The sequence below is a fragment of the Oncorhynchus mykiss genome, chromosome 25 (assembly GCF_057628025.1).
Source record: "Oncorhynchus mykiss isolate SJ-2025 chromosome 25, ASM5762802v1, whole genome shotgun sequence".
Taxonomy (NCBI): domain Eukaryota; kingdom Metazoa; phylum Chordata; class Actinopteri; order Salmoniformes; family Salmonidae; genus Oncorhynchus; species Oncorhynchus mykiss.
Window position 1 is genome coordinate 59,880,531 of NC_143046.1, and position 14,641 is coordinate 59,895,171.

Sequence of the window (14,641 nt, forward strand, 5' to 3'; positions counted from 1 at the left end):
TGAAATATCACATTTGTATAAGTATTCAGACCCTTTCCTCAGTATCTTTTTGAAGCACCATTGCCAGCGATTATAGTCTTGTTGGGTATGACGCTACAAGCTTGGCACACCTGTATTTGGTGAGTTTCTCCCATTCTTCTCTGCAGATCCTCTCAAAATCTTGTTTCTCATGGTCTGAGAGTCCTTTAGGTGCCTTTTGGCAAACTCCAATCAGACTGTCATGTGCCTTTTACTGAGGAATGGCTTCCTTCTGGTCATTCTACCGTAAAGGCCTGTTTGGTAGAGTGCTGCAGAGGTGGTTGTCCTTCTGGAAGGTTCTCCCATCTCCACAAAGGAACTATAGAGCTCTGTCAGAGTGACCATTGGTTATTGGTCACCTCCCTGACCAAGGCCCTTCTCGCCTGATTGCTCAGTTTGTCTGGGCGGCTAGCTCTAGGAAGAGTCTTGGTGGTTCCAAACTTCTTCCATTGAAGAAGCACGGAGGCCACTGTGTTCTTGGGGACCTTCAATTTTGGCACCCTTCCCCAGATCTGTGCCTTGACACAATCTCGGAGCTCTACGAACAATTCCTTCCACCTCGTTGCTTGGTTTTTGCTCTGACATGCACTATCAACTGTGGGAGCTTGTATAGACAGGTGTGTGGCTTTCCAAATCATGTCCAATCAATTGAATTTACCACAGGTGGACTCCAATGAAGTTGTAGAAACATTTCAAGGATGATCAATGGAAACAGGATGAACCTGAGATCAATTTCGAGTCTTATAGCAAAGGGTCTGAATACTTATGTAAATAAGGTATTTCTGTTTTTCTAAAATGTGTTTTTGCTTTGTCATTATGGGGTATTCTGTGTAGATAGCTGAGGAATTGTTTTTATTTAATCCATTTTAGAATAAGGGTGTAAATGTAACAAAAATGTGAAAAAAGTGAAGGGGTCTGAATACTTTCCGAATGCACTGTATATCAGATGGTTTGTCACAGTTACTGTATTGCCTTGCAAAGATAGAATGAACTGTGCTGCTTTTTCATTATTTAACCAGTTTGTTGGGTCCGTCTATCAGCAATTTCTCAGACAAACTGACAAACTTGTTGAGATGAATGAACTGTAACTGATTTAGTTGTTTTCTCACAGGGCTGGTACCAAGTACACAGTGAGTGTGTTTGGAATGTTCGAGGGGGGAGAGAGCCAGCCATTGGCTGGTGAGGAGAAGACCACTCTCTCTGACGCCCCTGAACCACCACTGTATGATGGAGGTAATGCCTCCTCTCAAACTCCTCCTACATGATTAATCATATAGCCAGCAACACCAGCCACACAGCACTTTTTACACAAGAGACTACACTGTAAAGTACTGTATTCACTTTATGCCCAGCCAATTAATAGGCACAGCGGCCTTGTTGAAAAGTAAAAGGTCATGCATAAGGTGAATATTAGTCTGTAGGAATCGTATAAACAAGCTGTGATCCATTTTATAGAGGCAAAAGTGAAACAATACATTTTCCTCAAAGAACTCAACAACCCTACCCACTGGGCACACACTGGTTGAATCAACGTTGTTTCACCGAAATGTGTCAATGTGGAGTAAATGTGGAAAATACATTGGATTTGAAAAAAAGTCATCAACCAGCATTGTAAACATTGAAATTAAGGCTTACCTTCAACTTAAATACATTGACTCAACTTGACTAACAGGTTTGAACATCAATCTATTTTCAACATAATCAATTAAACTATGTATACGTTGAAATTGAGTTGAAAATTCCTCAAAGAAATGTTAAAAAATGTTCCTATATCCTATATTTAATATACTGTATATTGGTTGGTTGAAATTGTCAAATTTTATGGTTGGTTAGACATTTTATTTGGCCTTGTTTCAATGTCGATAGTAAAATGGTATGTTTGATTCAACGATACAGTTTTGCCTAACAGTGACTCCTACTGGTATATGAAGGGTAATGCACTTCACTGCGAACAAGTCTACGATCCAGATGCCTATACTCTATGTACCCTGCTAAGCTTTGGAAACAAGCTGTGTTCAATTCAGCTGAACTATCATGTCAACACTTATCATGTCAGACACCGATCAGCTCCGTACTCATTAGCGTAGACAACCTAAATAACATTGAATAGTTTAAAGTAACTCCTCTAACTTTTCTTACACAAGCTGTATGTGAAAGTACACTGACACGGAATCCAAACCGGCTGTGCACGTGCACCATCGCACACTATCGTGCATACATTTATTTTGTCCCCCCACACCAAACGCGATCACGACACGCAGGTTAAAATATCAAAACAAACTCTGAACCAATTACATTCATTTGGGGACAGGTCGAAAAGCATTCAACATGCATGGCAATTTAGCTAGTTAGCTTGCACTTTCTAGCTAATTTGTCCTATTTAGCTGACTTGCTGTTGCTAGCTAATTTAAGATGGGAGAGGCAGGACTTGTAGTGCGATTTGCATCAGAAATAGGAATGACTTCTATTTTAGCCCTTGGCAGCGCAGACGCTCATTGGCGCGTGCGAGCAGTGTGGGTGCAATAATTGAATAACATGGATTTCTAAATTTACGACGCTCGTGCACGCGACATGTCCAGTCTGGTCAGCATGTGAGTGTACAAAACATCAGGAACACCTTCCTAAAATTGAGTTGCACCCACTTTTGCACTCAGAGCAGCCTTAATTCGTCGGTGCATGGACTCTACAAGGTGTCGAAAGTTTTCCACAGGGATGCTGGCCCATGTTGACTTCAATGCTTCCCACAGTTGTGTCAAGTTGGCTAGATGTCCTTTGGGTGGTGGCCCATTCGCGATACATACGGGAAGCTGTTGAGCGTGAACAACCCAGCACCATTGCAGTTCTTGACGCACTCAAACTGGTGCGCCTGGCACCTACTACCATTCTCCATTCAAAGGCACTTCCATTTTTTGCCTTGCCCATTCACCCTCTGAATGGCACGCATACTGTACACAATCCGTGTCTCAATTGTCTCAAGGCTTTTTACTTGTCTCCTCCCCTTCATCTACACTGATTGAAGTGGATTTAACAGGCTATATCAGTAGGGGATCATAGCTTTCACCTGGATTCACCTGGTCAGTCTTTGTCATGGAAAGAGCTTTGTTTTGTATATTTGGAGTGAGTTTGGGGTTATGTTGGTTACATTGACATCTGATTTGCCCAACAAAGGACCCCATCGTTTCGAACCCAATGTATTTTCCACGTTAATTCCACGTCACAATACGTTGACAAATTACATTGAAACAATGTTGATTCAACCAGTGTATGTGCCCAATGGGTAATGACCAATATGATTTGAAATTCCTTTTCTAATCTCCCTCATCATACTTAAGAATTTATACAGCACATATATTATATGCTGTGACTTCTGCGGCCATAACCGAAGTGTGGGACATATATCACACTGTCCATTTTTCGTTAGGAAAATACGTTCTAATCCCTCTCCCCATAAAAACAGACGAGTTGCCCTAAATGCCTTTCCTCAAAGCTAATTGTCTCACCAAATAACAGATGTAACTACTATTCCATCTGTTGGCTGCTCGCTTTTTCATCATTTCGTCACTTTGGGTTCCTTTTTATTTTTCTGGATCCAGCAGCAGCTAAGAGCAGCAGAATTGACCCAAAAATATATAATCTGTTTGCAATTATAAATGTTTTACAACCTCACGGGTGTGAGCGCGCAGCACGGCACAGGGCAGTGAGTGTTAGGAGAGGAACGAGAGAGAGGAAAATGTTATGTGTTTTAAGGAAGGCTCCAGAGGCCAGTCCTGACCCTCAGCTGCCTGGAAGGCCTCCTCTAATAGAGAGCAGATTCAGTGACAAGACCCTGTCAGTCAGTCGCCCACAATAATATAATTTAATAGAGGAGGCAGAAAACCCCTTCTCCACCCCATAACCCCCTTCTCCTCACCCAGTACTCCTCAATTTAATCCCCCATCCTGATCCTGAGGGAGGACTGAGAGTAAGAGAGAAGAGAGAAGAGGGAAGAGGGGATTAGGTGCACTAAAAGTGCCTAAAGTAATATGTACATCAGCCTCCCTCTCCTTTGAACACATTTTACAAGAGACAGTAATGAACATTTTTGTCTCCCGGTTTCCACTTTTAAAGTTTCTTTCTTCTCCCTGTAAATAAAAGATAACCTTCTCTTGAGTGACAGATACGCATGTGCTGCAATGCACAAGTTGTAAAGCTAACTTTGAATTTATAGTGCCATTAACAGGGACTGGACGTGAATTTATTGACTTGGCGAAATGCACATTGCAGTCAAAGGGCAAACATCTGGCGTGGCCAATAAATCTTCCCCTCTTGTCTCTGTCCGATAGCCTTAGATCATTTTCTTTATTACGACTAACGAAAACAGACCGTAGTCTGAACGGCCGGCGGTTCAGACACTCTCGGACCCTCACACTCCGCTGGGCATCTGTTTATCTGTGGGTCGCATGGGGAGGGAAAGAGAAGTCTGTAAATCAAACATGTAACAGTGGCAGATTGCGCAATCTGTGCGTTGCTGCCACACCCGCGGTCTTAACAGACTGCGGACTAGTCCTTCTTCTCATCATGCAGGTGTCCAGGAACACAGCGAAGAGCTGTGCCAGTGAGGAATGCACAGTAGCTCTCACCAAGGAGGCCCTCGTATATATCACATCAGGAGGGCTTATTTTTTGTTCTTCCCCCGGGGAGAGGCTGAGGAGTGGCCAGAGAAGAACACTCCTCAGACAGAGATCATCTCGGAAGAAAAGAAGACAACCATTATATTGACACCTGGAAATGAAATGTGTGATGATGAAAATGGCTTGTAACCCTGAAAATGGAATAGAAATGTGTTTTTACTGCTTGCTTGTAAAGAGACAGATATAGATAGATGTGTTTGGGAATTCTGTGTGATGTTCTGTGAATCCATGTCAACAATGTCATGTCAATGACCTCTTTTCTTTTCTACTCCTTCACTTCCCTTCTCACTCATGCATTTTGAACACCTTTGCCCTCATAACTCCAGCTGTGTTATACCTGAAACTGCATGATAATAACTAGTGCCCCATCACTGTTCTGTACTGTCTCTCTGACCTGTAACCTCTGTTCTCTCAGATGTGGTGTGTAAGACCAAAGCCCGGGCTGATATTGTCCTGCTGGTCGATGGCTCCTGGAGTATCGGCCGCCTGAACTTTAAGACCATCCGCTCTTTCATCTCTCGCATGGTGGGAGTCTTCGACATCAGCCCTGACAGGGTCCAGATTGGTAGGTTAAACCTCAGTGTGCCTGAAGTCTCACAGGACATGCGCATTCCTGCAACCTGCTGCAGATAACACTATTGTGTCTCCACTCTTTAGTCATTTTCTAGGCACGATCATGTTGGAGGGTTATACAAGGCATCTGATCTGACAGAGGCTCTGTGTGTTTCTCTTAGGTCTGGCCCAGTACAGTGGTGACCCCAAGACTGAGTGGCACCTGAACGCCCACAGGACCAGGGCTTCCCTGCTGGAAGCTGTAGCCAACCTGCCCTACAAAGGAGGCAACACCCTCACTGGTACTGTACTCAATCTACAACCACAACCTCCATTCAGAGACTGTTGTATACCGTCAGTTCCATTTAATTAAAGGTCTATCATGTTCAAGCTTCTATTGGCTATTTAGACGGCTACTGAAAGAAGTTCCAGTTCATAAACTTCCAAATGAAAACTGTGCCTCTGCTTTGGTTGTTGGCGGTTGGGCTGTTTGTGTGATAGCCAGAAGGTGAAGGAAACTGAATTGTATGCTCCATTATGCGAATAAAACTGAGTTGTTCCTAATCTCCTTGCTCTTTAGCTGCCTTGTTGGAAAGGCCTCTGAGAAATGATTAAACCATATAAGCAGTGTGAATAATTGTTTCGTCTCTCGTTGCAGGTCTCGCTTTAAACTACATCCTCCAGAACAATTTCAAGGAAAATGTTGGGATGAGACCCAACGCTCGTAAGATCGGAGTGCTGGTCACTGATGGCAAGTCTCAGGATGACATCATTGCCAACTCCCAGAACCTGCGTGACCAGGGCATTGAGCTGTATGCCATTGGTGAGTCTCAGCCATCGTCACTAGGCAGTTTTACCTTTGCTCTATTTTGAGTAGATAGGACATCTGAAGCTCCTTGTATCTGTCTTAACTCAAATAATGGCAGTTATCTTTGTCATCTTGAAGTACAGTGTGAATGCTCAAGTTGCCCCAGAATAATTCCTTACACACCTTTTCCATTCTCCACTTATCTTCCTCATTAAATATCTGTAATGTATCCTCAACCTGCTCTGAGGGGATGTCCCTGTTTGACTCCTCCTAGGTGTGAAGAACGCTGATGAGAATGAGCTGAGGTCCATCGCCACTGACCCGGATGAGATCCACATGTACAACGTGGCTGACTTCTCCTTCCTGTTGGACATAGTGGACGACCTGACCAACAACCTCTGTAACAGCGTCAAGGGACCAGGTACATTCAGGCCGGCATTACTGTACATTCCCTGCCGTGACAGTTAAGGTGGCAGTCTAAATAGGCTATGTAGGTTATCCCTCAAGGCTCATATTCACAGTGTCTCAGAGTAAAAGTGCTGATCTAGGATCAGTTTTGCATTTAAAATCATAATGAATAAGGGGGGGGGGGGCCTGGGCCCATATTCTCAAACCATTTTAGAGTAGGAGTGCTGATCTGGGATCTGTACATATAATCTTAATCATTATGATCTAAAAGGCTAAACTGAGCCTAGATCAGCACTTTTACTTTGAGACTCTTTGTGTATACGGGGGGTGATCTCTGCAGCCAGCTGTGTTGTGTTGTGTGAGGCTGTAGTTATGTAAACAGGGTTTTGGTCATGGCTAGAGGAGACCCTCAGTAGAGTAGCATGTCTGGTGCACCAGGGGAGACAACACAAGGAGCTGAAGGCCAGCCAACCACTGGAAATTATTTAGAATCTAAAGCCCTCTTTCCCCACCGATAGTTTATTTTTCCTCTCTAAAATGAGAAATAGTCTGCTCCTCAATCAAATTCAAAAGATGTAACTGAATACGTGTATGTAGGGTACATTTTTTAGGAAAGGCTTAGACTGTCTATATGTCTGTCTCCTGGATTTTCTGCAAGGGAGCTGTTTCCAGATTTGCGAAAGATGCAATGAGATCCTATGCTTAGGGTTGTTTTGACCCTCCTCTTTTCCCTGATAGGTGGTGGCCCCGATGCGCCCACTGACCTGGTGACCTCGGAGGTGACCCACTACTCGTTCCGTGCCAGCTGGACAGGCCCTGAAGGTCCGGTGGAGAAGTACCGTGTGGAGTACATGACCTTGTCTGGACGCCCTCAGAAGGTTAGTACCCCTAACGTCCACCCGAGCGGTAACCACGACCAACCCCAAACTCCTCTGCCAATCCCCCTCTATCAGCCTCCCAGATCCCTCTGTCACTCCAACCCTGGGCCTGAGGATGGAAGCAAGTTGTAGTAAAGACTATGTTCTGTGACTTACTTGGCTGAATAAAGATGAAAGAGATTACATTAGAATTCATTCTTACCCCACACCTAACTTTGACTGCAGGGTATTGGCTCCAGTGTACTAGCATGGGGTAGGCTAGCTGCTAGATCCACTTCCAACTCCTGGGACTCCAATTTCATTTAAAAAGTGTTTTAGTCCAACTCTCATGGTTTGGTGAGGCAGTGGTCTAGTATGTGATCTAAGTTGTTTTTGTGTTTGGCTCTTATAGAAACGCACACTGGGTTGAAAACGGTAGAGTTTGGCCAGAGTTCTACAACTTAAATTGTGGTTCAATTGAAACCAGATGCATCAACACAGGAAACACTTATAGCTGTAGTTTGTCTTGTTTGTCCACCAATAGAAACAAACCTTTCCAATGCAAGTGAATTGGTTACGTAAAATAGACATTCCAAGTCATTCTCCATAATCATGCTGTGTTCTCCTGGTTCATGTGCACTCTTGTTGTCTGGTTGTAGATGTTTGTTGATGGCTCAGTGACCACAGCCATGCTGCCCAACCTGAACCCTCTGACTGAGTATCTGGTCAACGTCTACTCTGTCATTGGAGAGGAGAGCAGTGATCCACTGAAGGGGACTGAAACCACCTGTGAGTCCTAATCTGTTTTTCTGTGCTCTTCTTTGATCCTCTACCCCCCTCCAGCACTACACAGCTGATTCAAATAACTAACTCATCATTAAGTTTTGATTATTTGAATCAGCTCTATAGTGCTCGGGCAAAAAACAGAGTTTGAGAAACCCTGCACTATACTGTACCTGTCTATTATTGTGCTTCAACATACCTGTGTCCCAAACGTAATCCCTGTGGGATCAACTAATGGACATCTTTGGGACTGTAAAACAAACATTCTTCCAGTATATTAAGCACACCCTGTTCCTGTGATGCTTGTGTGGTCCCTGTGTTCAACATTAAAGAAAAAACTAAACTGATTTGTTTATGATACGATATGAGGCTTAAAGACAGCATCATTGTAATAACAAATATATATATGTGCCCACTCACTCTCTGCAGCGAGAATTAAGTGTTTCTTTAACATTGTTCTTCAGCTTTACTTTATTTGTACTCTAGAATAGCGTGATTTTATGAAGCAAGTCATTTCTCCATAAAAGCGGCCATAAAATAACTCATTGTTTAGTTCTCACCATATGAAATCTGCATGACTGCGTCTCACTGCGAACATGCCGTTTTGGATGGTATTGTGTGCGCGTGTGTGTTTGTGTGCATGTGTGTTTAGAATCTCACAGTGTTCACCTCTCCCTGTTTCCCTGTCCAGTGCCCCTCAGCGCGGTGAGGAAGATGACCATCTACGAGGAGCGTCCCACCACCATGAGGGTGAAGTGGGAGGAGGCAGTGGGCGCCACGGGCTACATGCTGCTCTACAGTGCCATTAATGCCACCGAGCCCTCTGTGGACAAAGAGGTGAGAAGGCCGGGCCAGAGAGAGAGAGGTCTGGCTGGGACTCCAGGCCAGACCAGCTGTGGAACTGACACAGTCAAAGTCTCCACTACACACACACACACGTACACACACACACACACGTACACACACACACACACACACACACACGTACACACACACACACACGTACACGCACACACACACACACACACACACACACACACACACACACACACACACACACACACACACACACACACACACACACATGCTGCCAATGACCAAATACACCGGTCCCCTGCCAATGTCTCCTGACAGCATGCAGATGTCAGTTACAAAGTGAGCCGTGTTTTAACTCCAGTTTTACGGACGTCGAGTCAACAAAACACACAATATTGAGGGTCAGAGGGATGCAAGGATTTATTTGCTTACTGTGGCAGGATATTAGTCCCGGAGGTGTCAAATCCAGAGGGTAAGATTGTCTGTAGTATTGGCAACACTTAGATCGTTTCAGCACACTGGACACCACCAAAGATTTGTAATCTGTTAATCTAAACTGCCTGTCTGAATGACAGTAAGCCTTGTAAAAGTTTGTTCCTAAGGTTTGTTCCGTTATGGTCCTCCCCTGCAGATAAGAGTTGGAGAGGACACAACTGATGTCCAGCTGATGCAGCTGATCCCCAACACAGCTTACACTCTGTCCATCTTCGCCCTACATGGAGAGTCAGCCAGCGACCCCCTCACCAAGCAAGGAGTCACACGTACGTGCAGTGAAGAATTCCTCTACATTCACATTCATGTTCATGTTTTACTATCTGTGCTTCATGGACGGTAAAGGACGACAGGTCCTTACTCCTACAGAGTAAACCAGGGCTCCTCACTCCCAAGTTTACGGAACTAAAGTGATTAAAGGAATAAAATATGAAATTTAGTAATCCCCATCTTTCTGTCCCTCTGTCCCCTCCATAGTGCCCATGCCCCCTGCTGGAGAGCTGAGGGTCAGAGACGTTACCCACAGCTCCCTGAAGTTGAACTGGGACGCAGCACCTGGAGCCGTCCTCAAATACATCATCACCTATAAGCCTGACGAGGGAGAAGCCAAAGAGGTGAGACTCAATGGTCACAATACATCTGTTGGATACAGACGGTAGTGAAAGCAATACTCAGCACCCTAGATAGATACTCCCCCTGGGACTGAGGTATAGGCCTAGCTAGCCCACCTACTGGTGACAGCAGAATCCTGCTCCTGTGCTTAGCCCGTTCTCTGTTTATGCCATAATAAGCCATGATAGTGATCCTGGATAGAGAGCTAGATACTTCTTACAGATAATTTGAGGTATGACATTAGATAGCATAATGTGAAAGGCAGCTGGTGAGAGGGGTATGCAGGGGACCTCTGGGGCTTTGCTTTTGGACCAGGTACCTGGTGGAATGATCACACCACTGTCGGCAGGAGATGGGGAGAGCAGGTCCCTGCCCCGCATCCTGGGGTATAAATCACATGGCGGTACGCAAATCACATGTCCCTCCTTTGGACTTAAGAGATGAAAAGCACATCTACGCGTCTGATTGGGATGCCGTGGCGGTGTTGGAGGGGAGCGGTGGCTAACCTCATGCCCAGAAAGTGGCAGCGGTCTGGGCTAGCTGATGGATGATGACGCAGGCCTGGATTAGCAGCTCCAGCACTCTTCCTGACACTGAGAAAACAGGAAGGGCTCTTCTTCTGCATCCAAGAAAGAACATTTGCTGTGGCTTTATGATCCAGAGCCCCTTGCATAGAAGTTTCTCCCCAAACAACTCTTAATGCAAAAACAATAAGCCAAAAGAAAGACAGAGATTCCGGACTAAGGAACATTAGGAATGGTGTGGTCATGAGATTCCAGCAGTGGTGGAAAAAGTACTCAATTCTCAATTGTCATCTTAATAGAAAATGACTCAAGTAAAAGTGAAAGTCACCCAGTAAAATACTACTTGAGTTAAAGTCTTAAATGATTTGGTTTTAAATATACTTAAGTATCAAAAGTAAAACTATAAATAATTTAAAATTCCTTATATTAAGCAAACCAGACTGCACAATTATTATTATTTTTTATTTTTTATTTACAGATAGCCAGGGTCACACTCCAACACTCAGACATCATTTAAAAACAAAACATTTGTTTTTAGTGAGTCTGCCAGATCAGAGGCAGTAGGGATGACCAGGGAAGTTCTCTTGATAAGTGTGCGAATTGGACCATTTTCTATCCTGCTAAGCATTCAAAATGTAACGAGTACTTTTGGGTGTCAGGGAAAATGTATAGAGTAAACGGTACATCATTTTCTTTACCAATGCAGTGAAGTAAAAGATGTCAAAATATAAATACTAAAGTAAAGTACAGATGCCCCCAAAAAGTTGTACTTCAATGTATTTATATTTAAGTACTTTACAGCACTGGGTTCCAGAGGCATGAAAAGCAATGGAGAAGTTAATGATGCATTTTGAAGAAACAAAAACATACTACTGCTTCTACTTTGACAGAATATTTGTTTTGTTCATTGTTTATCCCTCTCCACCTCTGGATGTGCTGAGGATTTAAACATTTCCTGTGAAGGAAGTGAAGTTTACAGACTGTCTCGCCGGATGTTTACAAGGTCGCCCAGAGTTCTCTCACAGATTCTTTGGAACTCATCATCGAGACCAGAATGAGACTTTGGAAGCCTTTCAACGTGGCCTTGATGATGACATTATTACTCGTTATTACTAACCCTAACCCTTCATTTACAAACAAAAAAAAAGTTGTCATTCAGCTGTAGATACAAGCACGCTTTAAAAACCTAATATCTGTCACACAAAGAAGCTTGATTTCAACGAGGATGATTTCTTGGTCTGCAGCTTGAAGTGGGCGGAGGCGTGACTGCCAAATCCCTGGACAACCTCATCTCTCAGACTGAGTATGACCTTGCTGTTACACCCATCTACGACGAGGGAGCTGGCAACCCCATGCTCAACACAGCCATCACAGGTACAGTACAGTTACACAGCTTAGTACAGGGTTAACACACTGGGTTTACACTCCATGGAAGTCCTACCCACTACTATATAGTAGGTAAGGCCTGACCAGGAAGAACATTATTGATGGCATGGCAATCTCACCAATATAATTTTCCCTTTCTTCTGTCTAGATGTTGTTCCTGCTCCCAAGAACCTGCGTTTCTCTGAGGTGACCCAGACCAGTTTCAGAGCTCACTGGGACTATGGGGCCCCTGATGTGGCCCTCTACCGTATCGGCTGGACCAAGAAGGGAGAAACCAACTTCCAATATGTAAGAGCACTAGTATTACTGATTCTCATCTTTTAATATACAACAAAACCTGTCGAATGAGGCAAAACATTTGGCCAAAAATGTCAACAAACCCTTACAAGCAAAGCAATTGATGGCTTTGGGTAGCTTAAAGTCTTACGGGTGTTCTAGCTCCTTAAGGTCCATTGTGTTGTGTCTCCCAGGCCATCCTGAACAGTGATGAGACCAGTAATGTGTTGGAGAACCTAGAGCCAGACACTCTGTACGATGTGTCCGTCACCGCCATCTACCCTGACGAGTCTGAGAGTGAAGACCTGCTTGGCAGCCAGAGAACATGTAAGTCCATCATCTAATCTAATGCCACCGCAACACATCAATCAAGATACATAGTTGTAGATTCCCATCAATGCCCGATGAGATTTACTAATAAGAGCTCATTATATTTCTGTTTCTCTCTCCAGTGTCCAAGGTCATCATCACGCCTGGTAAGTTTGTTTGTTGCAATCAAGGAAAAACCATACAGCACCCTGAGAGAGCATGCATTTGAATCAAATACATTCCATTTTGTTCAGCAAATTTTACACAGGTTATCACAATCCAGAAGGTCAAATGTGAAGATCATCTGTTTTGGTTGGATGTGTGTTGAAGTGGTTGTTTATGTTGTTGTGTTTGTTCCCAGCCCCCACAGGCCCTCCCCAGAACCTGCTGGTGTTCAATGCCACCACCACCACTCTGAACGTCAAGTGGGACCACGCCCCTGGTCGTGTCCAGAACTACAAGATCACATACGTCCCAACTGCCGGAGGCAAGACCCAGTCGGTAAGAACCAGCCAGTAGCCACATGGCTCAGCTTAAGCATCACAGTCCCAAGTCCCAAGCCTTTCATGGTGCTAATTGTTTAATTCTAACCATCCTCTGGATGATGAAAGGAAAAGGAACTCTTTGAGGATCACGTCCATGGAGGCCTTGTAGCAGGACACACAATCACCTTGTTCGTGTGATAGACAGATCATATAAACCTATGAGAGTCTCCCACTGAAATCCCCCCCAGTAAAACATCAAGATGACAGGGTACATTGTAGGAGCACATGTGGGTCAGGGACATTGACCAGAGCCTCAGGGGAGTGAGTGTTATCAGTGAGGAAAGAGGGAGAGGTGGAGATGGAATGCCTGGGCTCAGCCGGGTTGTGTGTGTGTGTTTCTCTGTGTGTGTGTGTGTGTTTATGTAACAGGACGGGAGTGTGGTACCAGGGGTCGTTGACCTCAGACTGTTACAGGGTTACACAATGCTGTCTGGCCTTGCTGCTGCTCCACTCTAGAACTGGATAGTAGTTTAGTCAGACAGGCTTTTTTCATCATGCCAGATGTTTAGGCGCTTAGAGTTTGATGTAAAGGCACACAAAGAGAGAGAGATACAGCAAATGGATGGAGGCCGTTTGAGATGTTTTCTCTCTCTTATCAGACTTGTCTGTAATGTATGATAGGTCTGCCATGTTGGAGTTCAAGGGTAGCTAGCGTAATGTGAGTGTTTTGTCCATTCAGAGTTTCCATTGCAATGCGAGATGGAATGTTTTCCATTTTTTAATTAGAGGAGGGGAAACCTAGTTCTGTCCAGCGGCCATCCGTCCACCGGTCTCTGCGATGATGTCACGCGCTAAACGTTGAGGCATTGTTGAAAAGCTGGAAGCTAATGAGCCAAGCTTAGCCAAGTGTTTCTGGTTCACTGACAGCTTTTCAACAAGTATGGAGAGCTCAGGAGGCCTCGCTTTGTTTCATTTGTGACAACCGGTCTGTGTAGGAAATGGGAGACACACGCTCCATGCTTGTGTACAAGGAAAATTGTCTTGGTGCCAAATAACATGACTTCCATCATACAGTTTCCCATTGCCTGCTGATAAGCGTTTTCCCCAGGCAACACAAAGCATAACTTGAAAACCCACACTCACGCACACACACACACACACACAGAGTCAGCCGTCTCTGTGAGGCGAAGCAACCCAGAAGTGTTCCTTTCAATACAGTGTCTCCCTGGTAAAAAAAAAAAACACAAAAAAAAACGATGCACTAAATTCCCACTCATACCTCTAAGACAACACATCCCACTGGAGAATTGAGTTACCTTGGCTCATACAAAAACAAAGTGCAAAAATGCTCGCTGCATCCTCGGACAAAGATGTTGACAGTCTCCTATTGCTCAACCCGAATTCTTTCCATCAAGTTGCCGACACTGACAGAAAACTGTCAAGGGAGAGAAGATAGAATCAGAGGCATCCACATCCAATGAGAAAATAAATATATTTTTTCCTGTTCATGTCTTCTGAGGCCACGCTGAAGAAATGATTTGATGCACTTGTAATCTGAAGGGAATAAAATAACCATTCATGTTTGATCCAATAATTTAAAAATGAGTCAGCCCTTAGGCCCTTAGTGCAATCATTGACCAGGTGA

At 44.3% G+C, this 14,641-nt stretch overlaps 1 protein-coding gene across 3 annotated transcripts in view; it reads left to right on the forward strand.

Moving 5' to 3' along the window:
• Positions 1-14,641, forward strand: part of LOC110504194 (collagen alpha-1(XII) chain) — a 72,316-nt gene that overhangs the window by 29,230 nt on the left and 28,445 nt on the right. For 2 of the 3 annotated variants that reach the window (XM_036962414.2, XM_090220658.1), the window contains exons 17-31: positions 1,130-1,251; positions 5,104-5,253; positions 5,423-5,542; positions 5,899-6,063; positions 6,323-6,469; positions 7,195-7,334; positions 7,973-8,102; positions 8,788-8,933; positions 9,544-9,673; positions 9,882-10,018; positions 11,785-11,914; positions 12,075-12,214; positions 12,397-12,529; positions 12,655-12,678; positions 12,873-13,012. In XM_036962414.2, coding sequence (XP_036818309.2) covers positions 1,130-1,251; positions 5,104-5,253; positions 5,423-5,542; positions 5,899-6,063; positions 6,323-6,469; positions 7,195-7,334; positions 7,973-8,102; positions 8,788-8,933; positions 9,544-9,673; positions 9,882-10,018; positions 11,785-11,914; positions 12,075-12,214; positions 12,397-12,529; positions 12,655-12,678; positions 12,873-13,012 — 1,954 coding nt within the window. The remainder of the gene's footprint in view (positions 1-1,129; positions 1,252-5,103; positions 5,254-5,422; positions 5,543-5,898; positions 6,064-6,322; positions 6,470-7,194; positions 7,335-7,972; positions 8,103-8,787; positions 8,934-9,543; positions 9,674-9,881; positions 10,019-11,784; positions 11,915-12,074; positions 12,215-12,396; positions 12,530-12,654; positions 12,679-12,872; positions 13,013-14,641) is intronic. The other variant, XM_036962415.2, reaches the window with a different exon arrangement.